Consider the following 26,833-nt stretch of genomic DNA (forward strand, 5'->3'; position numbering starts at 1 on the left):
TTACTGTAAGAAGCAGGAGCGTACCTTTGGCACCTGTCTCACAACCAGAAGTGTGCGCAGTCCTGGAGTGTTTCGACTGTTTTTGAGTCTGCTAGATATTCATTCTAAAACTGAAAGCTATCAACAGCTGAAGTTTAAAAAAAAGCCAACAAACAAACCAAAACCACACACACAACAAAACAACATCAAAACACATTTAAAAATAACGCTCCTTTTCAGGTTTTTTTCCCCCTAGACTCTTGTCCTTACAAGTCACCTGTATTTCCAGAGGAAACTGCTATACCCGGCATAAAATTACTCCACTAAACCATCCTGTTCCTTGTTTTCCAGCAAGGACGTGCTCGTATCTCCATTATTCTTTTCATTCGTATTTCCAACATCCTCTGATTGTCCCAATTTCTGGTGAGCAAACGTATAAGTGTCCTGCTCTGCGTCTGTCGGAGGTGGAGGTTCCTCAGTGTTAGAAGAGCGTTTAATGTCTTTTCTGAAGGAGAATGGAGGTGGAGAAGGCGGCAAGCTACCAACGGGTCCATCAAAAGGCCTGTACACATCAACTTCTGGAGAGACCGAGCCATTGGATTCCTTCAGCAAGTGCCCATAGACCATAGCATCATCAATAACTGCATAGACATGAGACTCATTGTTTTTCCTCCCTTTTGTGAATAATCCTTGTTTTCCAGGGACCTGGGTATTCACGTTAGCATTGTACACTCCCACCATGGGACTCTGGCTTTTCTTCTTCCTGTTACAGAGTTGAAATTGTTAAAAGGTCACAAACAGCACAATGGCTGGTGCCTTTGAACTCAATAACAGCAGCTTCTGTTCATCCATCCCAGCTACCCAAGGTCAGGCACCCTACCTGCATTGAAGGCTTTACTTGCAATCTTAGGAAAAATAACTCTAGATGTGCTATTTTGGCAGAGCTGAAAATAACTTCACACTATTTTGTTACCTACTGCTGTTCTGCTGAGCTTGGAGTTGATCTTGCAAACTTCAATGGCCTCCCAAGTACGGGGGTCCCAGCTGTGCAGTGTACTGAGTCTCCCAACATCCACAGACACTAATAGGATCTAGAGGCCGACAGATCCTCACAAAAGAAGGCCGAGCATTGCTGAAGACTAGTAAGATAGCGGGTCATCTATGAAAGCTGAGTGAACTTTTCTTGATGGCACTTTCTGGAGTGACTATCCCCGAGGTAGGAAGACCAAAGGCTGATTTTTAAGCCTGTATTTGTGAAGTCTTTCCTGTGTGGCAGAGAAGTGTGCTCCTAACTGCTCTAGTCATCATATTGCACAAATCCATTCCAGCTCTACAGCTTCGGGACCCCATCACCCCGCCAGCAGTGAGCATACACGTATCGGAAACCCCAAGCCATCGATGACTTCAGACTCTGCTCGCATGAGTAAGGCTATACATGTCTGCTTTGCACAACCGAGTTCTCTCCCCAAGGGCTCATCTCATAGAAAAATGCTCCCACTTGATGTGCAAACTCCAGAAGAGGCTGATGGAAGTTGTGTAGATGAAAGACAGCTCTTAGTATAGCCGAGTGAGTTTACAGCTTGTCTGAACAAAGCCTTGTCTAAAGCCATAGGTACATCAGCCACGTTCACTGCAATTTCATTTCACAGGAATTGCTGATGAAGTCCAACCAATACCTTACTTCCAGCACAGCCAGAAGCCTGTGCTAAGTAAGGCCAAGGTAGGGAATTCACTGAGGGTGGAAGTAATGCGACTCAAGGAATGATGTTCTACTCTTTAAGTCAATCAGTGTAGAGTAAAACAGCATTCTTCGAGGCGCACTAATTCAACAGCCAACACATTGCCTACTTCATGCTTCAGATCCTCATTCAAGGGATCTGTATCAACATCTGAAACGGAGGCCCCAGTAGCTCTCCTGAAATGCCTTCTTGAACTGTTAAGTTACACATGCCAAATTATGAACTTACTTTTTCTTCACACAGCACACAGTGAGTCCAATAGCTGCGAGAACTCCAGCCCCAGCCACCACAGCAAGTATCACTCCTAGGTCTGCAAATGGACAAGGTACAAGGACACTGAGTGAGAAAGAGAAAACACTCCGCTTTCTTCTAAAAGCCAGGTGGATTTGAACCTTCTCAAGAGTTTCCAAGCGTACCAGGTGCCTGCAGAGCAGGCATTTCCAAGCCATGCTCACCACGGGATAACACAAGCCATTTCCAAGAGGTTGGAGGCCGAGCAACAACGAATTCCTGCTGCTAGCAGTGGAACACAGCCAAAAAATCCAACCAACCCACCACCCCACCCTCCCAGAATTTAATACAGCTCATGGGCTACTAAACCTACCTGCAACATCTCGCGAGCCTCTGGCGGAATAGGCAGGGAAAAGAAGAAAGTGCAGAGAGAGACAGAGAGGGATTCAACACAGGAAACAGTGACATTTCACCAACTTCCCCTCAACACAATCCTTTTCTCCGAAATACAAAAATTGTGTTGACCAGGGTTTTTTTTAAGAGTCATAAATTGATCAGAAAAGTCCATATGTGAGCAAAGACAAATGCTGCGTGTTTTAAAAGGAATATACATTACATAAAAGAAAAAAAAAAGGAAAACCAATCAGAAATTAATTGTTAATTGTTAAATTAATAAACTGTTTCAATTCTAGCCTGTGTAGCCAATATTTCTACAGACAGCAGTCTCCCACAGATGAAGAGGGAGTGCAAATGGGAAGTAAATTTACATGAGCAAAGCCTACCCTAAAAAGGTCTTTTTTTTTTTTTTAATGATTCATGTTTGGGGAGATGAAAGAAACCAAGAATGCCGATTTTGCCGTTAGTAGTCAGCACACTCTCCACTAAATGGTCAGACCAGCCCAAGGGATGATTTCCTGCTCGTGTGAACACTGAGACTAATTGAACCGCTAACACAAAGTAAAGACTACTTGGATGAATATGTTTGCATAATCAAATCCCAAGTTGTTCACCGAGTCTGTGACCTTGGGAGGGAAAAACATCACTTGATCTTCTTATACCTTCTGGCTGTGATCTCCAATTAATAAAGCTAAATTAAATAAAGAAAATAAAGTCCAGTCTTTCTCCCTCAGAGCCCTGCAATCCCCTGTTTCATAAAAAAAAAACCCCAACCACATTAAAAACTCTTTCCTTCGCAGCCTCTAGAGGCACCCAGCTGTAACTCTCAGATGTTTTAGAGGGACAGGTATTTCCAAAGGCAGGGATCCCGCACCCAAGGTGGACCAGCATCCATTACTCTCCCCCAAGGGAAAGCAAGGAAACAAGCAGAAAGCAAACCACCACAACCTTACAGGACTCACCTATCTGCTTATCAGCAAGAGTCACCCGGAACTGCAAGGTCAGCTGCGTCTTGTCCACAGGTTTACAGTTGGAGATGTTTACCCAGAAGTTGTGATACATATTCCGGGGCTCAGGCAGAAGCTCATCCTCACGGCGCACAGTTTCCTCTGCCCCCATAGTCTCCTCCTTTATGTTGACATAGGCACGGCCTGTCTCACAAGCGATGCCCATGCGGTCCTTGGAGAATCCTAGGCGGGCAACTTGCTTGCTGGGCACAACGACATACCAGGATATGGAGACGTAAGGAGGTAGACCATATGGCCAGTTGGGAGTCTGCAAGTAAACTTTAGCTTTTGGATCTGGACTTACAGTGAAAGAGCACTCATCTGTAATAAAGGAAAGGAATGAAGGACTAAAAACTCAGTTTTGATTTTTTTTTTAAGATTTATCTTTCAGCATGTAAAATTATCTGGTCTTTCTCCTCTGTAACAAAAAAAAAAAGCATCACTTATACCTGCGACCAGCAAATTTATAACAGTCAACTGCATCTCAGTACCAGCAATACAACTCACCTATCATCCCTTCTACATCAGTAATTATCCAATTAGTACAAATATATCTGCAGAATTTCCCACGAACAGCTATTTGTCATATAGAACACAAAGTTCCTTCCTTCTTTCAGGAATAAGCCACGTCATTGATTCTGATAAAGACTGATCCTAGCAATGGCTCCAGGACTAGACTCTAAAGAATTGAACTCTTATTTCTATTTAGTTATATGTGCTTTAACAAGCTTATTGAGAAATCCAACACTACAACAAAGTAATACAAACCATTACCTTACCTTTAATATGTGGCACAAAAGACATTTGCAGATCCTGATGTTTAGACTCATTGAAGAATCCTTTACCAAATGTTTTTAAGGATATGGTGACATTGTTCCTCATCTGAATCTTTTCAATGGATCCACCAGGACAGAACACACCAATGTTCAACTCCTTCTCTGGGGTGGCACTAACAATGCTGTAACTGTAGCTCGTGTTGCACCTCTGCTCTGGGACGTGTTGCTGAAGTTTTAAGGATGGAGATGTAATTTCTATGTTGATCAGATCGGAAGCCAAGAGCTTCCAAATAAACTTATGCAGTTGAATCGGCAATTGGGTAATAGTCTTGGGCACCAAAAGGGAATAGATCTTCTTCTGACACCACCGAAGATCGACACAGCCTGCAATCACAAAAAAAGTCCCAAGGGTTGTATTTTTCTTGCAGAGGAAATATCAAGGAAAAGCAAATTTTCCCATGTAGCAGAGTACACACACACAAACACACAGTACTGTCAGTTTTGTGTTACAAACCCAGATAAGCATCTACCTGAGAAAATATCCTGTCTTAGTAACCTTTACCCAGACATGCATCACTTGTTTTTAAAGAGCTTCCCTTAAAAGGGTGCAGGACACCAAAGAAACCAACAGATACAAACATATTCAAAATCCCTCACTCAAGATACTACTTTTGCTCTCTCACTTGCTGACTGGGACACTGTTGCAGACTAGCTAAGGTCCAGATACATATTTTAAAACTCTTTCTCTACTGGTAGTTGAAAGCATTTGGGAAAATCCTACACCAGGTGGACATGCAAGCGGCACAAGATGCGTTCCTGGTGGCCACTTTGATCCTGCATTTACTGGGCAGATTTATGGCTCTCCTGCTCCATTTCCGTATTTTGCAGTTTTCAGCAAGAAGATTCTTAGGTGCCTTCTGTCCTTTCACTTCTAGGAATAGCTATGCAGTTTCTATTTTTAAAGGTAGAATGACATAGCAAACAACAAGGTTGTCTCCAGATACATCGTACCCTTCTCCCAGCTGACTGAAGCCTGGTTTCCAACCTCAACTCTATTTAAAGCCCAATGGAGAGAGAAGGTTTGATCCTTGGGGAAAAGCACCCAAAATTATTCTCTAGGAAACAACATTAAGCCACTTTTGTCATACTTATGCCTTTTTCAGCTGTGATCCTCAGACGGGACAAGTCCTTGCACAGAAAGGAGATCTTGTAGATGGTGCCAGACACTAAAGTCAAGACGCGGTCGCAGGTGCGAGGATCCTTACAGATCAGGCACATGGGTTCAGACATGACTGGGATGCGGCCGGGCCACCCTTCGAAGTGTATCGTTACAGTCATATTCCATTCCTTGCTCAGGTCAACCAAATGGGTGACATCTGCAAGGAAAAGCATCCCAGAGCAATTACTGGCAAGAGGCATGGTGTGAAGCACAATTTCCTCCGTCTCTTCTCGCCCCATTAGACGAGCAGCTGCTATAGCTATTTCTATATTAGCTAAGAAAACATTATTTTCTTCTTTCCATCAGTGTAATATGAACTCAGGCAGTATCATATCACTCTTCTAATTTAGATATTTGTGCTTTTCCACACACAAACCCCCTTTCCCTACCACTTTCCAGTTGTGACAGCACAACACGTATGCTAGCCCCTTTTGAACAGGTTAGCCTATAACATAAGGAGCTCAACCACCCATGTTAAAATTGTTTTTCTTAAGAGGTTTCTCTTATTTCTTTTAAGTTCAGCTCTACCGATCACACAATAGTTGATCAAAAAAAAAAGCCCTCCATTCTTAAATTTCTTATTTCCATCTAGATTTCTGTCTCTGCTAACTTTTTGTTGGTTCAGGTTTTTTGGAGCCAAGCTGAAGAAATTTGTTGGAAGTCAGTAATTAAGCACATCTGGTTGTCTGGAGTCAGTTAACGATTAAGCTAATTTAAATGCAAGTACCAATATAGTTCAAAAGAGAAAAAATTGCCAAGTACTGTACTTCAGCAGAAGTGCTGGCAGTCATTATGAAAGTTACTGGAGCCTTCAAAGACACTCCCTAAAATTCTTTCCTGTTTGGCAGTTAAAAACATACAGAGATGCCACAAATGATCAAAGTCTGTCACCGTGCCGGTGGCAAGGCTGAGGATCACACCTTGCTAGACTGCTTCATTTACCTCAATGGCATAACTGAACTACCACACTGCCCTTACATTTGGTTGCTCAAATTGTTCTTCCAGAAGTATTTTCTGGCTAGCTGTAGAAGGCAAACCTGAGAGCTGGCAGAGTTAACCCTGAAAAGTAAAGAGTACCTTCCCCTTCCTCAACATTAGTCACCACTTCTCTTGCAATCCATCCCTTCCTCCATACCCCAACCAGCTATAATGCCCTCTGAGCTCATCGGACCTGAGGTGCCCACATGCCTGCAGCGACCATCACCCTGATACCCCCTCTCAAATAGTGAGATTCATCTCAAAGATCTGCTTAAGGAGGCGAGTACCCATGCCAAAACTGCTTAATACTTTCACTAGTGGGACAGATGATGGGACAGAGTGCACCTTCCGCAAGTTTGCAGGAGTGGGGCTGGAAAGCAGCTTTGCAGAAAGACCAGGGCGTCCTGGTGAACATCAAGTGGAGTATGAGCCAGCAATGTGCCTCTGTGGCAAAGGTGGCCAACAGCTTCCTAGGCTATGCTAGAAAGCATCAACAGCAGGTTGAGCGAGGTGAGTCTCCCCCTCTTCTAAAGCACTGGAGAGACATGTGCTGGGTCAAGTTCTGGGCTCCCCAGGACAAGAGAGACATGGATATACTGGAGTAAGGCCAAAGAGCCAGAAAGATGCTTAAGGGATTGGAGCATCTCTCAAACAAGAAGAGACAGAGAGCTGGAACCGTTTAGCTGAAGAAGGTGGCTCAGGGGTGCGTGTGCTCGTGTGTGCAAACAACATGGTGTCAGACTCTTCTCAACGGTGTCCAGTGACAGGGCAATAGGCACAAATTGAAATACAGGAAATGCTGCTTAAACATTAAATAAAACAAAAAATAATGCAAGGGTGGTCAAACACTGGAACAGGTTACCCAGTGAAGTTCTTGGAGATACTCAAAACCCAACAGGACACAGTCCTAGGCAATCTGTTCTGCCTGACCCTGCTTGAGCAGGAGGGGGTTGGACTAGATCTCCAGAAGTCTCTACCAACCTCAGCCATTCTGCGAGTCTGTGACGTCCTAGATGACTTGCTACAGCAAGTCAGAACAACAGGGGTAAGCAGTAAGCAGGGATGACAAACACCTTCTCCCAACCTAAGCTAATGAGAGTTGCAAATACTCAGAACATCTGGAAGGAGGAGAGGAAAGGAAATAGGGAAAAAATCCAACATTATGGCTGTAGCCCAGTTCAGAGATTAATAAACATATGGAAAAAGAGGTATCAGATCCACACAGCATCCTTATGATGTTAACAAGGCACGTCTCTGACGTCAAAGAAAGGAGATATTAAAAAAAAATTAAATAGATACACTGTTATTATTATTCGTTTTCTGTTTTCAGCTATGGATCTTAAAGGCATAAACAAAAAGGTGAATAAAATAGCTTTCTCCTGCATGGGAAATCAGACACATAAAAAGGCAAGAGGTCAGGCAGAAATCTCCAAGTCATTGCCACAACCAAGCACAGAACCTGGGATTTCTACCACAGGGTTATTCATCTTTCAGAGTTGTCAGGTTTTTTTTGGTTTTGCTTTTGGTTTTGTTGGTGTGTTTTTTGTTTTTTTTTTTGTGGCAGCTAAACACAGAGAGATTTAGATCAATAAATTATTTTGAATGGAAAGAGTTGTATTTTCTTTCTATTTAATGACAAGCATCACAAACAGCTGTGGAATACCCAAGTGTTTGGGAAGCTCAGAGAATATGCAGATACCAGTACATTTTGAATAAGAGTCATGGTTAACACTTGCACACTGCAGACGGCATTTTTTGGTTTTCTTTTTCTGTAAATAAAAGTTTCAATGCTGTCCTAAGGGCTGAATTTGAATCTTTGATGGAACTTATATAACTACAAAATCACTCATTAAATCCTATAAAATCCCTAGAAAAAACACTGTTGTCTCTTAAATCCAAGCAGTTTATTGCTTGCATTTCATTCAATAAATGACAACCTGTTTTTTATTTTTTTAGGTGATTATCATCTTGTCTACTGGCCATAAATATATTAAAATTGCTCTTTGCTTTCCAGAGTAGAAGGGAAATAAAGCTGATTAACTGAATACAATGTTTTCACTCTGTCTGGCTTCCAAGGTGTAACACACAATAAATGCAAGCAAATATGATTTGCTTACCAACAATTTCAGGAGGGTTTGCCAAGCATGAATGGAGCCAGACTAGGCAAAGAACCGAGGACTACAGTGGTGAGATGCTACAGACCTTTTCTGGACATGTGATTTCAAGGTACAGGCCATTCAAAACTCATTCCCTCTAAAATTACTTAGAAAGTCGCCAAGTAGCTCCTGATGCAGCGGCAGTCCGGAGTGTGGATTTCCCTCCACCTGCTCTTTTGCAGTGAGGGCACCTTGACTATTAAACTCCACCATGAACTGAGGTCAGAGTTAAGAAGCCAGAAGATAAATCACTTAATTCATAGCTCATTACCTAGCCAGGCCTTTTATTTCTGTTTTTAGATAGATGCTGTGTATTACACATCATTGTGTTAAGTGTCTGAATTTGGGGGGAAAAAAAAAAAAACAGAAAAAAATTTTAATGTAGCATGAAGCAGAAAGTAACCTAAAAGAACATCCAAATGTGTAGGGGATATTATCATTGGAGTATCTTATCGACACCTTCCATGTCTAGTATGACTTCTTCACACTAGAAGATGTTCAGGCTTTTCTAGGAAGCAAAATAATACTCAGAGGAAGGAAAGAAATGCATATTGATGTCATTAGTAGTACAAAGACAGTTTTACATCTCCAGTTTGACCAGTTCAGTGCTATGGATCCTGACCAGCCATGACAGCAGGTTTCACCTGGCGACTGCTTATGAACAGAGCAGAAACCTGGGCTCGCATTTTAAGCATTATCTTATGTTGAACCTTACAGCTGAAAATAAAACTGTCCAAATAAGCTTGAACTTGTTTTCTGTACTGGCGAACAGGCAGTGACACGTCAGCCTGGACAATTCCGATCAAGGAGTTATGGTCCTTGCCCGATAGCTGGGTTGGGCCCCAGAGGGAACATGGTTGGAAGGAAAAGCTAGCTCTGCTTACAGAACATGCAAGACCTGATACTACAGGTGTTAAAGGTGTTTTTCAATTACACGATATGGGTGCTGGAAAAGGAGAGGAATCTCTGTCTACAAGCGAGTGTAAAATCTACAATGGAGCTTTATACTCCATCACAAATTGCAAGTTCTAGCATCACTGTCCACCTTGCTATAACAACAGCCGGTGGTACCCATGGGGGTAAAACAGCCCTCAGCGTTGCTTGGCAACCCATCTCCTTAAACTCAAGGATGGTCCAAAGTTCAAGAAAAATGACAACACCCCACCCCCCTCCCCCAGTATTTCTCTTCCTTGTGGTGCTCAGCCCAGGCATCTGTAAGCAAAAGCAATGGAAGGGGCAGGCAGGTACTTACTCTCATCAACCTGTGGGTGCTGGACAACAACTTGGAAGAGCAAGCGGAGAATGCCCGGGTTCAGAGCATCCTGATCGCAGCCCTGCAGGGACAAGTTGAAACTGCCAGGGATATTGGCAGGCTGGCTGTCACTCAGCTTGAACACCTCCGGGTTGCTGGGGGAGCCAGGGATGTAGTACTCCACCCTCTCCTCCTTCCTTTCGCAGTTGGAGAGGCTGTAGTTGTGGAAAAGCACGCTGGCTCTCATGTTGGAAGGAACCACAAACTGCCACGTCATGAGCTCATCTTCTGGAAAGCCCAGCGGGTAGTTTGGGGACATCAGGGTGATTGAAGACTCCCCCTTCAAAATGGATTCAATAATGCATAACCCTAAAACATGGGGGGGAAAAAACCCACACGTAACAAGTTGCAATTGAAGACGACACACTGGCACAAGTAGCAGCCCAGCAGCAGAGTATTTTCATTTTGACAGTGAGATCATGCACTTCAGCTACAGGTTAGGTTTTACAAAACCCTCAGACTAAAACACACATTTGAGTTGATGATTTTGTCTTCAATTACAGAAGAGGCAAGGGATGTATTAAAGCTGTATTTTCAGTTTAGTGGGTTTGCCTTTCAAACACATGGGCAGAGAGGCCTTTATGTCTTTTGGAAAGGAAATACCCAAGTTCCTACTTCTGGTCCTGGCTTTACAAGAACAAACATGTAACCTGACAACTGCTTCTGCTCCACTGGGTTTTGGGAAACAAAAGATGTGAGCTTTTATACCAGCACAGAGCTCTCCGTCCAAATCCCTCTCAAATCTAACAAGAGCATGCCAGCAGAGAGCCTCAAATACACAGGATAAAACACGAATGCAAGCTACGGAGACTGCGTAAGACACTTCATGCTTGGATGACTCTCGGCAGCGTGAAGTTGGGTACGCAGAGATTACAGTGCCACTCCAGGGCTCCAGCGACGATTTGCTACCGTGAGGAGTGCTGGGAGTTACAAAAACTTGTGTTCCAGAACCTCAAACTCGGACCAGGTCCCCTTCTATAACTGATGGCAACAACTGCAGAATTCAGGCAAAGAGCAGTAACATCTCCCACAGAGGGTTTGTCACGAGACCACAAATCTGATCACGAAACCACTGGTCGCTGTATAATATTCCAGGTGTTTTAAGAAGATTATTGCACAAGGGCTTACGTTACTGTGCAGGTTGAAACAGATAGCTGTATTTAAGCAGCCTCAAGTGCCTTCCAGGCACTGCTTCCCCTTTTCCCACCTTCCTCTCCTGAAGAGAGGCATTGGCTTGAGACTCCAGCAAGTTAAGGAAGCTTTATTTAAAAATAAACAAACCCAACTACACACTGCAACCAGTAAATAACTCTCTTGGCTCGTTCTACTTGTGCTATCTAGTCTCACCTAGTTGGAAAAATAAAAACAGAGCAGGTATGTTTAAGTTCCATGAAATTTAAAGCAATTGAAAATTAGTATTGTGCACCAAGCAGCTCCAGGACAGTTTTTGTAATTATTAGGTTAACCAACCAAGCTAAGATATTTTGATGCTAGAAAAGCAACAGCTACCAAACTAAAATCCACACAACAGCAGCTTTGAGAAAAGATGAAGTGGAAGGGAATTAGGGGTAGCAGCATCAAAAGTAGAAGGTTACCTGAGAAGAAAGGTTTAAAGAATTCTGCTGCAATCTGCACGAGGCGACGACAGGTGAGGAAACACTACCCCATACTTACGTTTTATGGAAGCCCTGTTAGCGATGTTGAAGCCCGAGGTGGTGAGAGATGAGTTCCAGGGGAGGTGCAGAGACATGATGACGCCTCCCAGCAGCTTGACGCGAGACACCGAGCCGTTCCTGCAGAAGGTGCCAATGTTGACCGTGGCCTTATCGATACAGCTGTTGATATTGTAGCTAACAAAATCTGGGCACGTCTCTCTGGGTTCAACCTGTCTTAGCCACGGGGCAGAAAATTTCAGTTCAAGTCCAGCCTTTGTACTCGCCTTCACATCCCAGATGAAAGTCCTGTTAAGGCGAGGTAGCCCCAGTGGGTAAAGATGAACGTCTCCAAAGGGACACGGACCTGACACACAGTCTAAATGCAGAGAGAGAATAGCCATGATACACTCTGGAAAGCACTCAAGTAAATGAGGAATTTGACACTTTGATTGCTATTTTCACAATGTTTAGATTGCACTTCTCTTCTACATGCATTGAAAGACACTCCTATAACACAGTCACATGCTGTCTCTAAACAGGGTTCCTAGTCCATAGAGTAGACAGGATAAACCTGCTTTAGTCAAGTTGACTAATAGAAGGGATTCATTATAGTATTCCTCCCACCTTGTTTGCTGAAGAATTTAGAAGGTATTTAGCAAATAGGGTAGAGAGGTGGATGGGCAAAAGGGAGAAATGCAGCATCAGGAGAGGTGGAAACCATCAATCTAGAGAATTGATTTTATTTCATCTCACTCGGAGAATTCATGGCACGTCAATCATCTATAATATTTTCCACTGCTTGCCATAGACTTCTTTTCCTTGGTGCCCTGATAAAAAACCTGGCCCCAAATTTTGCAGAAGTGATGAATCGGGAGAACCCCGAAAACTTTTCTTTGAAAAATCCAGAATATTGGTATTTCAAGCTGGACACTAAAAATAAGCATAGTTTAATGTCTAGGTTCCAACTTAAAAGAAGAAATAGCACAACTACATCTTAAAAACATATCATGAAATATTGTGAACATGACTATTCGCATGAACCATATGAATAAAACTCCAAAACGTGAAAAGAACTACCCTTCAACACCACCCCAAAAACAATGAAGATGTTACCAAAGACTGAATACTCAATGAAGTTTGGGATCTTGCTGAGAAGTAGCATGAGCTCATGCCATTAAAGAGCACACCAGGGATGACATTCAAAGCAAATGAAGCTTTAGTTCCAACACTAACAAATTTTTGGTTTCCTGACTTCAATAATGTTCATTAAAAATAAGGAAACGTGAATGTCTTCAATGTTTCACATTTACAATCAAGCTGTTGAATGAATAATGTGGGTAATATATCATCATCAGTGCCCAGAGGCTTTGGACAGAAAAAAAATTTCTTTGATGGTTTAATAAACTGTGGGAGAAGGGAAGGCAGCAAGGAATTGATGCAACAAACTATCATTTAACTGTTTCTGAAACAGACAAGTTCACATTCATTCTGCCAGCCACGATACAGACTTTTTTAACTTGCGTAGTTCAGTAATTCGAAGTTATTTATCAGTGTTCAAAGATTTCTTCTTACCTAAGATTACAGAGGATATCTTAATACAGTAACAGGGGAAAAAAAAAAAAAAAAAAAAAGGTAAGTGGTCTTTCTGGAGGAAAATTACCATTGGGGAGAAAAATTAAAAACCTGTATCTTACCAATATTTTTCTTAATTTCCATGATGAAATACTTCTCTGGAGTACTACAAGTGAAAGTAAAAGTCACTTTCTCCCCAGGATTTATCTTGAGTTCAGACTTGATGACATTTTTAACACGAATTTGACAGCCCACCAAAACACCAGGTCTCAGATTAATCGTAACTGTGATGTTGTCTGTCGTATGAAGAGAGATCGTAAAGGAAGCTAAGAAAGAAAAAAAAAAAAAACAAACAGAGGTGTTTTGTCACTCGCATGTATGAGTATCACCAGCCTCTCCACACATGCCTATAGATGCCACATTTTCAGAAGGATATTTGCATCCATGTTCTCAAAAGCCTCTATTGTTGAGCCCACAGAAACTGCCCCAGCTCTTCCCATGCAGCACAGATAGCACAGAAATATGCTTGCTGCGTGAGCTCAGGGAGAGGTGTTACATGGAATTTGTGTAGGACCAGTTCTGTTCCAGGCTACCTTCACGGGTGTTATTTATTTCCCATTAAAAGAGTAGCTCAGCTATTCCTTCCAAACTTCTGTTGTCCAGGCTTTATTTTTAGGTCTGTTATGCCGATCATAGAGACGGCTTCATTTCTGAAAGCAGGCATGAAGTTGTGACTCGACTGAGGAATTTTATTCAGCAGCCAAACAACACAGCAACTCTCAACTTCCATTGCACCTGATGGTAACCGGTGAATCTGTGGGTATGCCCCAACCATTACTGCAGACCAGACTAGGTCCTCTGGCAATACCAAAAGCACATACCGACACACATTTTCACTTGTGGTCATCATGGCCTTCTCCCACCCTCCCCACCTTTTGCAACTCATTCCCTGAAGGTACAGGACATCCATGCAATGCCGCTCAGCAGCACCTGAGAAGGTGCTGTGGCACCTGTGGCCCGGGATGGACCACGTGTGCTTGGATACCTCCTCTCTAATCCTGACATGACCATCATAGACTTACAGCTTTTGGGGAATACACAAAAGCCTCAGCAGTCTTCACATATTTCAACCCATCCTCAAGCAATACCAAATGCAGGAGCAGCTCTCACAGGAAATACTGGAGCCACTGCTCGATGAACAAACCACTACCCATTCAATGTGAGAAGATTAGCAACAAATGGACCACACCTGACTGTCTTCTAAAAACATACACGCAATATAAGACACCAAGGAGCCCCGACTGGGCATTCAAGATGATTAGAAAAGTTATTGGCATCAGCGTGATGCTCAGCGAATACTGAGCCCAGCCCTGGCTGAAGTGAGCAAAGTTTGCAGGAAGTCAACCATATCCCAGCCCCAGGTAAAAATCCGAGGACAGGCGAGTTCATAAGTTTTCTGCCATTTGTTATCCCTACTCTCCTTTCCTTACTTCAGTGTATGGAAGACACAGTCACAGCATCTACAGCACTTGTGCTTTTAGCGTTTATAGAAAAATACATATTTATGGGTTGTTTTTTTTTTTTAAAAAAAAGATATCTAGAAATAAGGGTACCCCAAGTTCTGTTCAAAAAGGCATGTTCCTTGAGCAGGACATCATGCACAGCTGCATAGCAAAGCTTTGCCCATATTCCAGGCTGGGAATCCTCTTGCTCATTAACCCCAATAAAGAGAGATTTTTCCTCAGCAAACCCAGCAGCGCAGCACCCCGGGAGAGCCCCTGCAGCCTTTGCCAGGCAGCGTGCCAGGAAGGTGTGGGGTGACAGCTGGCTCAGAAATGCACATCTGCAGGGTGCCCCAGGCTTTACCCGACCACTCACCATCCCTGAGCGCCTAAACAACATCCAGCCTGGTCCCTGCCAGCTGCTATTGCCACAGTGGCAGTAAGGACACTGGCCAAAGCCCAGAGACCCAGGGACTCACCTGGTGAAGGTTGTGGGGAGTGGGGTTGAGCACACCACGGGAAACCTTTGTCAGCAGAGCCCTCTCGTGGCAGATGAGCACACACTAGAGACCCTCAACCAACGTCAAACCACCCAACTCAAAACCAACCACCCTCCACCCAACTCAAAACCTCAGCCATCGCAGCTGCAGAGAGGAGCGCACAGCTTTAGCGATTAAAGTTCCCACAAAACCCACCTGTCCTATTTTTAAACCTCTGTTTTAAAATATCCTGATTTTTACAGCAATCTCGTGGTTTTGCAGGGCCTGACTTTTCATTGCAACGTTTTGTGAAAGCCCCAGGGGTCGAGCAGTCGGCATGGGCTATCGTCCCTCCCTGCCACCGGGAACACTGCAGCTCCAGGTTGGTTTGCAAACATCAGGCATCAAAAATCTCACTGCTAGGGGGAGTAGGGCACAAGAGAGTGCTCAGAGATACCCCATCGTGCTTTTATTTGAGTTTTGTTGGTCTTGAGCCTTTCTCCAGCCTTTCCAGCTTTTCTATACAATCTTGGAGCCAAAAGACTTAACAAGCCCTTGAAGCTGCCTTACCTATTTGCTTCCAGGATCAGAGGCTTTAAATGAAAACCTCAAAAACTATGAGGCTCACCAAATTTCTGCACATACTTGTAACGATGAGTTTACCAATCCTCTATATTATTAGTAAGAACCTTGTCACTTAGTAACTTCCCTACAGCTTTTAAGTGATGGGACAGCCCTGCGCCCCGAGCATCTACACTGACTTCTGTCGCTTCTTCCAGTGGCTGCACCACGTGACATTTCTGCCTTGCTCTCACAGAGGTTATCAATCTGGGGTTTCCAGAGGGGAAAAAAAAGAAAAAAAGACAACAACACAGGCTAGGAACTGCCTTGTGCAATGACCTTCCAAGCACACACACAACAATCGCAGGGGCAACATCCACAGGGTGGGGAAACTAAAAGAATAAGGCAAGGTCAGAAGTAGTTTTCAGAAGAGAAAGTGAAACAACTATTTCCAGCCTAGCCCAGAGTTTTGTTTTCCGTACCGCCATTGCTTTTTGGGTTCTTTGGGGGGCTTTATTTATCATCATGCTTAGTGCACAAAATGTCCTTGGTCAATTTTTTTCTGTTTACGTCACCCAGATACGAAGTGTTAAGAGCATAATACCAATAATTAATAACTACAGACAAAAGAGACTTCTTGCTCGCGTAAAGTAATTGTCGAACTTGTCTACAGTTTATAAACACTTGTCTACAGTTTATTAGTATGACTGAAGAGTCTGTTTCTCGCTTTGTAGTCAAACAGTTATCGCTGTTCCTTTTCCCATCCCCGGGACAGCACAACCACATGTCCAACCTGGCAGGATGGAGAGAGGCACCAGGGCCACTAACAGCCAGTGCTTCTGCACCAAATGCTTGGGCACGGCTCTAAGACCATTTTTAGTCACAAGGATTAAGTTTAAGCATAACCTATAAGCACGTGACTAGCTTTAAAACAAAACAAATACACACCCCGAGCTGAAACCAAGGAACAGAAGTTCTCAACGTTTTGAAGGGCATTGGGAAATAAGCAAAGCCTTCCCGAAAGGGTCAAAACCAAAGCATCGTCTTCCCCAGCCCCTGAAAGACCCGATTTCTGCTCCCTAGGTTTTTTGCCCCCCACCTCTTTTCCAGACTTCGTGACCATAGTCTCATTCATCTGATCTCCCCTCAAGAAGCTCAAATCAATATATAGGCATCCCAACAGGCAACAAGGACACAGAGCCATACCCAGTTAGGCTCAGCAAAGCCATCTGCTGGAAGCCCACATGAGGACAGACACCATGCTAGATTATTGCATAAATGAACAGCTTGCTAAGATGAAACTTCACAGATCATCATTTTGGCCAAGAAATAATAGTACTGTGCTGTAACATCAGCAGCAGCCAGCTGCTAGGAAGCGTGCTAAGCTACCTTAGACTAGCAAATCTCATTTTCAGAGGAAAAATGGAAAAAAAGGCTCATGCTTTGGGATGTACTTTCTGCATATCCCAGAAAGTGATCCCAAAATCACTAAAAATAAGTTACTAAATGGCTAACCCCCCCAAAAACTATAGCCACACACAACACAATAAAGAGACTACTTTAAATTACCTTTATTGCAGAGCTTTCATAAACAAGAGTGAATCTCTGCGTGACTCATACCGATCTGTCATTGTCTATGATTCCCACTGCATGCCTTTTTATTAGGATTACCGGTAACCGTACACATTTCTTATACAGGAGGAATTTCCACGCCTCGTTAACGCCGCACAGAGATGACACACAGGATATCCAAACCAACAAGAGGAAGCATTGCCAAGCCGGGTCCACTCTCTGTCTACACAACGACATCTTCCAGCCCAATGATTTCAGAGGTGAAGCCTCCAGTCCCAAACCAGTTCACAGGCTGACACAGACATCCGATCTCACCCTATTTTTATTTTTATTTTTTCCCCTCTAAGCAATTAGTTCTGCAGCCTCCCTTGGCTATTTCTTCAACTGCCCCAATCTCAGTCTGAATCTTCCCTGCCACCACTGGATTTTGCTACTGCTTACCCTCTTTTAGGACTATGCCTTCATAACAGTTGCCTCATCCCTTTATTACTAAGTAATGTTCCTCTCTGCGCAAATGACCTTGGCTAGGTTTTCCTCAACAGTATGATTTTTCCCAAACCTTCCATCAATTTTATTACTCAGAGTTCTCCAACTTGAGTTAGAAACAAACTGCGTAATGTAAAACAAGTCAGATTACTCTGCAGAATTTAGCCTGAATTTATCTACTGTGGTTGCACCTGACACTAAGCCCCTGGTATTTTTTCATATGTATATATGAATGTCAAAAGGGCATTTTTCCTGTACAAGGTGGGAGTACAATGTAGAAGGCAGCTGGAGGGCAGTACGTCCAGAGGCACTTACAGAGAGTATACGTATGTACGTACAAGGAAAGGACATGGCAGGACAGCAATTTTTATGGCTCTGTAGAGTGCCTTGCTAAACAAAGCAGGAGTGAGAACAGAGTCCAACTAGTTTTGGCTAGAGGGCTGCATTTTATTGCAGCAATTTATCCATAAGGATCTATGGATTGTTTCATGACTTCACCGGATGGATGAAAACAACTAAAAAAAAAAAAAAAACCAACCACAAAAAACCCAGACATACCAAGAAACCAAAGCCCACAGGAGTCACCACCAAAAAAAAAAAAAAAAATCCCAGATATTTGTTTATTCCAAAATAACGTACAAAAAGTGCTGGTCTGGTCATTCTGGTTAAATCGTGGGCTTGTTCCACTGCAACCATTTTAGTAAAAAACCAGTTGGATGGGGCTGACTCAGACACCATTCACAAGCCGGCGGCAGCTGGAGGAGCCAGGCTGCTGCAGAAGACGAGTAGCGGCAACACTCGCTCCGGATATGAAGTACCTGGATCCAAACCCCTCTTCTGCCCGAGGGGGATGTGAACCCACACAACCAACACACCCTTCTGGAGAACAAGCTCATCCACCACAGCGCTTCATGTCACTACCTCGGGACAGGGATAGCACTGCGGCACTGTTCGCCTCTGCGGCTGGGAAAGTTCTCCTGGAAAGCTCATCACCTCTTCCGAGCCTTTGCACGGCTGCTGGCTCACAGGCATGCTTGTAGCCTGCTGACACTGTTCCACTGCACATAGTCTATTCCAAAGGCCACAGCAAGATGGTGAGAAGCAAGGGGTATGACTCATTAATGCAGTGACGCGGCCATAAGCTGAATTATTTCAGTTCCAAGCTGTAAGAATCATAGAATCATCTGGGCCGGAAGGGACCTCCAAAGGTCATCTAGTCCGACCCCCCCCCCAGTCAGCGGGGACACCCCCAACTAGACCAGGTTGCCCAGGGCCTCGTCGAGCCTCACCTTGAATGTCTCTAGGGAAGGGGCCTCAACAGCCTCCCTTGGCAACCTATTCCAGTGCTCCACCACCCTCATGGTAAAGAACTTATTCCTAATGTCTAATCTAAATCTGCTTTTTTCCAGTTTAAAGCCATTACCCCTTGTTCTGTCATTGCCAGCCTTTGTAAACAGACCCTCCCCAGCCTTCCTGTAGGCCCCCTTCAGGTACTGGAAGGTTGTTATTAGGTCTCCCCGGAGCCTCCTCTTCTCCAGGCTGAACAACCCCAGCTCCCTCAGCCTGTCCTCGTAGCAGAGGTGCTCCAACCCCCTGATCATTTTGGTGGCCCTCCTCTGGGCCCTCCTCTGGACCCTCTCTATCAGGTCCATGTCCTTCTTATATTGAGGGCTCCAGACCTGCACACAGTACTCCAGGGGAAGTCTCACCAGAGCAGTGTAAAATGGCAGAATCACTTCTCTGGATCTGATTCTGCCACTTTACACTATTACACTAAGAACTCCTATTACTGATCTAATGGACAACCTCGGTGCAGGAGACGGCAGCATTGGTAGCACACGTTCAGAGCAATCCATCCAAAACACCCTTTGCCTAGCAAGGGGACCTCAAGGCCATCTCCTGTGTGACAGGGATTGCAGGCTCCAGCTCCCGCATCCCAAATGAACGCCCCAATGGCTCAGCTAAGAGGTGCACCAACAGCTATGCCTGATCATCCATTTCCCCATCTTCTCCAACACAATTCACTGCACAGTTGGCTCAAATTTGCCAACTACAGGCCAAAGACTATTTAAAAGAGTAAATGTCTCCATGCTTTGCCAACTCAAATGTTTTGTACCTGCCTTATTGAATCTTTCTTTGTCCATTTGAGTCCAAATCTCCAGTTTAAGTACAGCATCCGATTGCCCAAGCATCATCCACTCCTCCAGTTCCACCTGCAATCCCATCCAGGTAATTGCCTTCACAATCTTCAAGCCCTTGGCAAAGTTAGTCAGGGACCCCTAGGCCATTTATACTCTATACCTACCAAGCAGTGCTGAGAGCAGCAAACAGAGATCACAATCACAAATTACAGCCAACTCTACTTGCTGCAAGCTGCTGAAATCCTGTTGGACTTTATCATAAGCAAACAGGTTCTCTGTTTACACGCAAAATGTAAACTAATGACTCTCTACATTGCTCAGTGATCTCCTTGCGTTTGGACCCATCTTCCAATACCACGCTTTGCTTGGGATACGAGGTCCGTATTCTGTGGAAGGATTGCTTTCAGGGAATCGCCCAGAAAATTAAAGATTAAAACCTGCAAAGCTTGTAAACACTTACAGATAGATGCTGCCAGTGACTATTATGTTGGTGTGACCGCCCACATCTCAGGAGAGGGTGCCTGGGAGAGAACATCCATTCCTCAGCCACCACAGTAGAGCCCCCTAATCTTCACTGGTGGCTTAAACTGATAGCCAGGATGGGGATACGAAGCAGGCGAGATGTCACACATCCCGTTCTCCTCATCAGGAGAAAAAGGGTGGACACTTCTGGGGTTGCAATGTTACAAGCCAGCACAGTTCACCAGGCAGGTCTGTCAGTACCCGAGGCCAGCAGGGTTTGTTAATTCAAAAGTTGTTAATTCATTAAATTCATTATTAATGCCTCACAGGAATAGAGTACCCCCTGTTTAAAAATGCCTTTTTTTAAAAAAAAAAAAAAAAGTAATTACAAATTTCAGCACTTCTACCCCTTTCTCTAGAACCTTTTTAGAAGGATAAGACACTCATATAACTTGTGTAAAAGACATCAAAGTGGCAAGGGGGGGAAGAAAAAGACGACACTTTGGGACTTGGCAAGCTTAGCTGTAATTAAGGAAGGGAGAATGTTGACTCTGGGCTGCCTTTTCTTAATTATTATTTTACAGATACGAAGCTTTGTTGCTTCCGTAGAAGCGAGACGCAGAGCTCAGTGAAGGCTGTCTTCGAGCTGACCGCCAACTCGCGGCACGGCATACTAAAACGTAAGATACATGGGTCTGCACAGCCTGTCCAGAAAACGTGGCACTGGCACGAGGAACACTAAGACACCACGCAAGTCACTGCAGGAGCCTCCCTTGATCAAAGGGGTGTTTGGTTGCACAGTTTGTCCCTACTTCGATGTAAGCCAAGGAGCGGACAGCATCTCGGAGCGTGTCTGAGCAGCTCTTTGGTCTCGGCTCTGGTTAAGGAAGGTGGAAAAGCGCGTTTCACAATCAGTGGTCCCTCCCATGCCAAACACCCTGCCAACAGCTCTTTGTCTCTCACCCCTGAGGATGTTCAGATGATCCCTTTTCACCCCTCGCAGCTTGCTGTCTCGGTACGCTAATCTCTCAGCTCCACCCACGGGCACGGAAGAGCCAGGGCCAACTCCAAAATGCTGGCGTGATCCTACCTCTCAAAATAAGCTTTTGCTCTGGCAGCGAGTAACCATGCTCACTTTGTTCCCCACTCCCCCACCCCCCCCAAAAAAAAAAAAAAAAAAAAAAATATCAAAAGGCACAGCTCAAAGCAGGTTGCCCCATGACACCCCCGAGGATGGTTGTGGATGTCCAGTGGAACAGGCACAGGTGAAACTATCCCCCCGGCCATTATATGAGAAAAGTAAAAAAAAAATAAAAAAATAAATCTGTTTTCCCACAGTACTAGCAGCCTGGGAACCCAGATGCAGACGAGACCTTACTAACATACATGAAATGCACATCTACCAGACGTTCGGGCACAATTCTTCAGTTCCTGAAGTTCTTTCAGGAGTGCCATCAATACTATCTACTCTGGCCAGGTTCAGCTACAGGCTCATCTCTGTCACCAGCTAATACAGAAACAGAAGGTTTTGCTCTGACATAGCAGTCAACAGTTTACTAGGTGCTGCACAACCCACGTCCTTCCATTCACGCCCTGGTGGTGCAAGCAGCCGTTGAACGAGAGGAATCCGCATGGTCACACCTCCATCAGATTAGAGGAGTTTTCAAGTTGAGGGATGGTGCCCAGGCTCTAGCTGAATCCTACTAAGAGACCACCAGAAGTCACCAGGTGCTCTAGGGGAACTGGTTCATGGTTTGGCTCCAACAAACCAAGCCGTGCTGCAGTGGGTGTGTTGGCCGCTCCGGAGCTGAGGTTTGACAGGGATACCTCAACGGCCTCAGGGAGATGGCTAACGTGTCAGAAACTGCTGGAAGTGCTCTCAAAGGTCCCTTCCAACTGAGAACATTCTGTGATTCTTTTGTGATTCTGTAAGGTAACATCTTTAGTCTTTCCTCCAGTCGGACAAAAATTTATAGATTATAAGTACTACTAAAGATGTATAATTGTAAAAAGATTTTAACAGAAACTTAAGAAAAGCAAGGGGAGAGGATGGGGGATCACCCAACAAGAGAGCATTTAGATCAAAATCAGCGTCCAAGATCTGTTTGGTTTTTTTCTCCACATCCCTCAGGCTCAGCTGCAGCAAAGCGTGTTAGACTTTCTAGAAGCTCTTGAGCTGAGACCATGGCCAGAAAGCATCCAAAGGGAGAGCTCAAAGAAGCACTCACAAGACAGCAGGAGGACCCTGCCTCAGGCATAGTAGGAAAATTGCTGGCCAGTTCAGTTGAACAGCCCGCTCATGCCGGTGGTGAGCAACACCCAGCTTCCCACCACACAGCCCCAGCAATAACCCAGCACCACCAGTTTCTCCCCTGGCCAGTCCTTTGAGCCAATGCCAAAAAATAATCCCTTCTCAGCCTGCTGCTCCTTAACTATTTTTTGGCTGACAAGACACCACAGCTCATCAAATGACAGCCCCAGGCACAAAGGACTCACCAGCTGCCTAAGGAGCCAGCCTCAGGAGCTGGCCCACCACAACTCAATCGTTCTCTCCTGGGCCACTTCTTCGCAGCCTTAGGCTGCTATTTGTTGGTGTTTTGAGTTTTGCATACACATAACCCCATGAGCAAGAGTACGGCTGTTGGAGAAGCTTCACTCACAGGTGACTCCAGAGACCCACGACCTAAGTGAGGATCTCCGGTGGGGGCACTCAAATCGGCGGTCGTTTGTGCTGCTATGGACAACAAGTTCAATTCAGCCTATTAACCCTCAAGTATTTTCATGTTTCCACCACCCCACATTCCCACTTGGGCCATCACCTTACTTCTGCACCCTTTTAGACTAAAAAAAAAAAAAAAAAAAAAGACAAACAAATGAAACCCACACACAGACAAGGCTCACCTGTTAAAAACAAACATCTCAAAGGCCCAAAAATGTGGAATCGAGGGAAAAAAAAAGTAAGCGTATTTTCTGGTGAAAAATTTAAGGTAGCAGCACCAGAACTGAGACATGCAATAAACAGGTAATTTATTTTATACAAGTTATTTTCTAGAGAGTAAAAACTAAGCACTCCAGACTGATAATGGCACAAGGCAAGCAAAACAAGAGAAAAAAAAAAAAAAGAGGTACAACCAACCACACATTAGTTGTGGTCTTAAAAGGAGAGGTCTTGATGGAGTGAGCAAATGGTGATTCAGAACGGAAATAATGCAGCTTTCACCGACTTTCAGAGGAGCACAAACAGGCCGGTTATTTATATTTTGTCAGAAGACCAGAAAGACCCTGCTAGCAGCTTGGGTTTTTTTTTATTTTATTAAAAGCAGCAGCTTTACACGTTAAGACTGATGTGTGACTCAAATCAGTCAGTTGCCAAGAAAAAGTTAACTGGGGGATAGAGCACGAAACAGCCTGGCATTATCTGCAAACTCACTTATTATAACAATGACATTTAAAAAAAAAACAACACCACAAACCAAAACACATATGCAGATTTTATGACAGAAGGATACTTTAAATCCAAAATATATGTTTATGTTTCATAGATATCATAAAAATCTGATTAATTTCACTATTAACGTTTCAAAGAAACATGTTTTTGGTTGAAAAACACATTTTCAGCGGTCACATACGCAACACTTCATTCACGTTCCTACATCTATTCACAACTATGGCACCAAATAATACTTCCTTCTGCACTTTTCCGGCTGCAAGTTAACCAACATTTCATTTGATAATCACGTTATGCATAAAGGTGCATCGGAAGCACAACCACGAGCTCCTGTGAAGACAATGCGACCAGCCATCCTTGATTACACGTTCCTACAGGAAAGTAAAGGCAACCCTGTAACACTGTACCTGCTGAGAAAGGGTGGAGGGAGAAGGCGAGAGAAGAAAGGACCTCACCAAGGATGACAAGAGACAGCGTTAAAAACAGGGGCACCGAGATTTGTGGCCACCCCACCAGGTCGTCACCGGTCCCCGAGAAGTGGTGTTCATGCAGGGGAGGGACAAGCGGGCAGAAGCATGCAGCTGGAAAGGAAGGGACTGAAGAAGGTAGGAAGAGGGACCACCAACAGTTGGCAGCAAACCGTTGGGTCTACCAGTGGTTAGTAACAGCGAGGTGGCACAAAACACTTTGCTTTACAGAGTAGCTTCATGATTTGCCCAAGGGCAAGGTCACTGGGTGGTGAGAACCCCCTCCCCAGTTCCTGTAGATGAATCTAAGAAAGCCCCAGACCACGCAGACACCTTGACTGTAGAGAAGGTTGGCACAGTAAGGATAAACTACGCATTCTCGTTGGACTTGCCATCTTCCTTCCATTTCCTGCACCTTCCCGTCCGATTTGCTTTTGCCACCTTCCCGACGAGAGCTATTGCGATCGCGCACAAAGCAGGCTTGCTTGGCTCTCCAAGGACACAGCCTGCACCCACTGCCACCCACACAGCCTCCTCCCTACTACGCCCAACCAAACTCACTGTCTGGGCTCAACCTTGCATAAAGCAGGTACAAGCTTTTTTTCTTTAATGCCAATGCAAATGCATAAGGTTTTAAACGTGAGGGAGGGGCAGAAGCTGGAGCAGATGATGACAATAAGGGAAAGTCAAAGACATGGGCTCAAAAAGAGCTTTACCTTGCCCCAAAAAGCAAGCCCATGAAGTTTAACGTGAGGCATCAAGAAGATTTGGAGGCGCGGGGGAATAAAAGGAACGAAGGATTTTGATACCACGGTTTGACCAGAAGGTGAGGAATAACGTATGATGTTACGAACGTATCGTTAATGGGCTGCTGTGTCTCCCAGTGAAGGTCTAGACCTACATATGAAAAAAGGATGCAACAGAGGATTTTTTCATTGGCTACTTCAACAGTACAAGATTGTTGGAAAGGCTGGCTCCTCTCCTTCTACTACCGGCCCATCTGTTTTAAAAGTTTCTTTGAAAACAACACACAATTAACCACAGTATCCTTTTTCCTTTGAAGAGGCTTAGAGAGGCAAATAGTTGTCATCCACCTGACACAGAGGCAATACATTAAATGCAAATGTTTTATTTAAAAGATTTCATGGCTTGAAACTTAAACCTCAATGCCGTCCAATTTCACAGTCAACATCTAGGCTGTATTGTTTCTAACAACAAGGGGTGTGAGCCACACTTCAGCATAACCAGTTAAAGGTAATAGAAAAGTTTAAAAGGCATGAATTTCATATCATACTCTTTACATTTTTCATAGTGACTGCAAATAACTCGGCGGTTATTTTGTACAGAAGGACTCATACTTCAAGAGTCTTTAACAGGACTAATAGCTGTAAAACGGACTGTTTAGATTTAAGGATGGGCTTTTTTTTTTTTTTTTTTTGCAATCAAGCAGCTTTGGAAATAGAGGAAAATCCCACACATTTCCGGTTATGAACGCAGAGACACTCTTTTAGGGTCACAGACAGGATTTATGAAAATTATTCACTGGTTATATACATGGGATTGCATCAAGCATCCAGGAATTTCAAGAGACGCCAATTTTATAGTGAGCAGCAACCTCCCCATTAAGCCATCTGGCCCGGCTGGGAATTCAAGCCATTCTCTTTCCCTGCAGGTACCCTTCATCCATTGGTTTTTTTTTTTTTTTTTTTATATAGAGCATTCTCTTTGCTTAAAAGCTTACACGACTGCACAGCCTGACACAGAGCACAATCCTGCAAACTCCCCCTTCTTACAGATTAATTCAGCTGCCTCTGGCGTCCAGGGAAAAGGCCCTTGTGAAGTTAATTGCCTAATCAATAGCCTACGGAGCCAGGCCGTAACAATCAGATCATTTCTCTTGTTAGTATTTATTTCACCGAGAAAAACAAAAAAACAAAACAAACAAACAAACAAAAAAAAAACAACAAAAAAAGGAATGTTCAAACGACGGATACTGAAACTGGGGCTGCCCCCGTTTCAACCCTATTTTTAGGGGATGCCCGAGCACCCCGGCACAGCGGCTCAGCCACCTTTTGTGGGACGCCTCCCGCCTCCCCGGGACGCGGCGCCCGGCCCAGCCGCCCCGGACTTTCCCTCCGGGAAAGAGGGAGCCCAGACCCCCGGGGGGGGGGAAGCCCGGACCCCCCCGCGCCCCCCGGGTTGCCCCCCCCTGCCGGCACCGGAGAAAGGCGACCCGCACACCACCCCCCCGGGGGGGGCTGGCACCGCCATAAAGCACCTCATGAGCGTTAACGCACGCGACTCTATTCTATCCCCCTCCCCCCCCCCCTTTCTCAATAACTAATAGTTATTAAATGGGGCAGCATCACACGGGGATAAAACGGAGCCACCGGTCCCTCGCCTGCGCTGCGGCCACGACAAGCAAGGCAGGGCTCAGCCGCGCACCGGGCGGGTCGTGTCCCCCCGCCCCGTCCCAAGCCCGGACAGCCCCACCGGCCGAACCGGTGGCGAGGGGGAGCCTCCCCGCCGCCCCATCCCTACCTTCCCGCTGGAGGAGCTGCGCCGAGGCGGCCAGGAGGGCGGCCAGGAGCGCGGCCAGCGCCCGGCCCGCCGCCATCTCCCCGCATGGGCCCGGCGCCGAGGCGGGCGCGGGTCCCCTCCGGCGCCACCGCCGCTTCCTGCTCCACCTGGCACC

At 44.9% G+C, this 26,833-nt stretch overlaps 1 protein-coding gene across 1 annotated transcript; it reads right to left on the bottom strand.

Moving 5' to 3' along the window:
• Positions 1-294: 294 nt before the first annotated feature.
• CDCP1 (CUB domain containing protein 1) lies at positions 295-26,765 on the bottom strand. The gene is made up of 10 exons (XM_074150792.1): positions 26,680-26,765; positions 21,036-21,100; positions 13,143-13,346; positions 11,468-11,824; positions 9,734-10,102; positions 5,277-5,504; positions 4,132-4,512; positions 3,308-3,673; positions 1,947-2,028; positions 295-742 (listed from the first exon to the last, which is right to left on the bottom strand). Exons 1-10 carry the CDS (start codon positions 26,763-26,765, stop codon positions 295-297), a joined length of 2,586 nt encoding a protein of 861 aa, XP_074006893.1.
• Between the last annotated feature and the right edge of the window lie 68 nt (positions 26,766-26,833).

The sequence above is a fragment of the Numenius arquata genome, chromosome 7 (assembly GCF_964106895.1).
Source record: "Numenius arquata chromosome 7, bNumArq3.hap1.1, whole genome shotgun sequence".
NCBI lineage: Eukaryota > Metazoa > Chordata > Aves > Charadriiformes > Scolopacidae > Numenius > Numenius arquata.

Bases quoted from the DNA above. Each gene is read 5' to 3' on its own strand.
- CDCP1 (XM_074150792.1), bottom strand. From the start codon at position 26,765: ATGCGGGGAGATGGCGGCGGGCCGGGCGCTGGCCGCGCTCCTGGCCGC. The intron at 3,674-4,131 runs GTAAGGTAATGG...CCTTTATTACAG, and splicing joins TTTTGTGCCACATATTAAAG to ATGAGTGCTCTTTCACTGTA. The intron at 2,029-3,307 runs GTGAGTCCTGTA...GTCCATTTGCAG, and splicing joins TCTTGCTGATAAGCAGATAG to ACCTAGGAGTGATACTTGCT.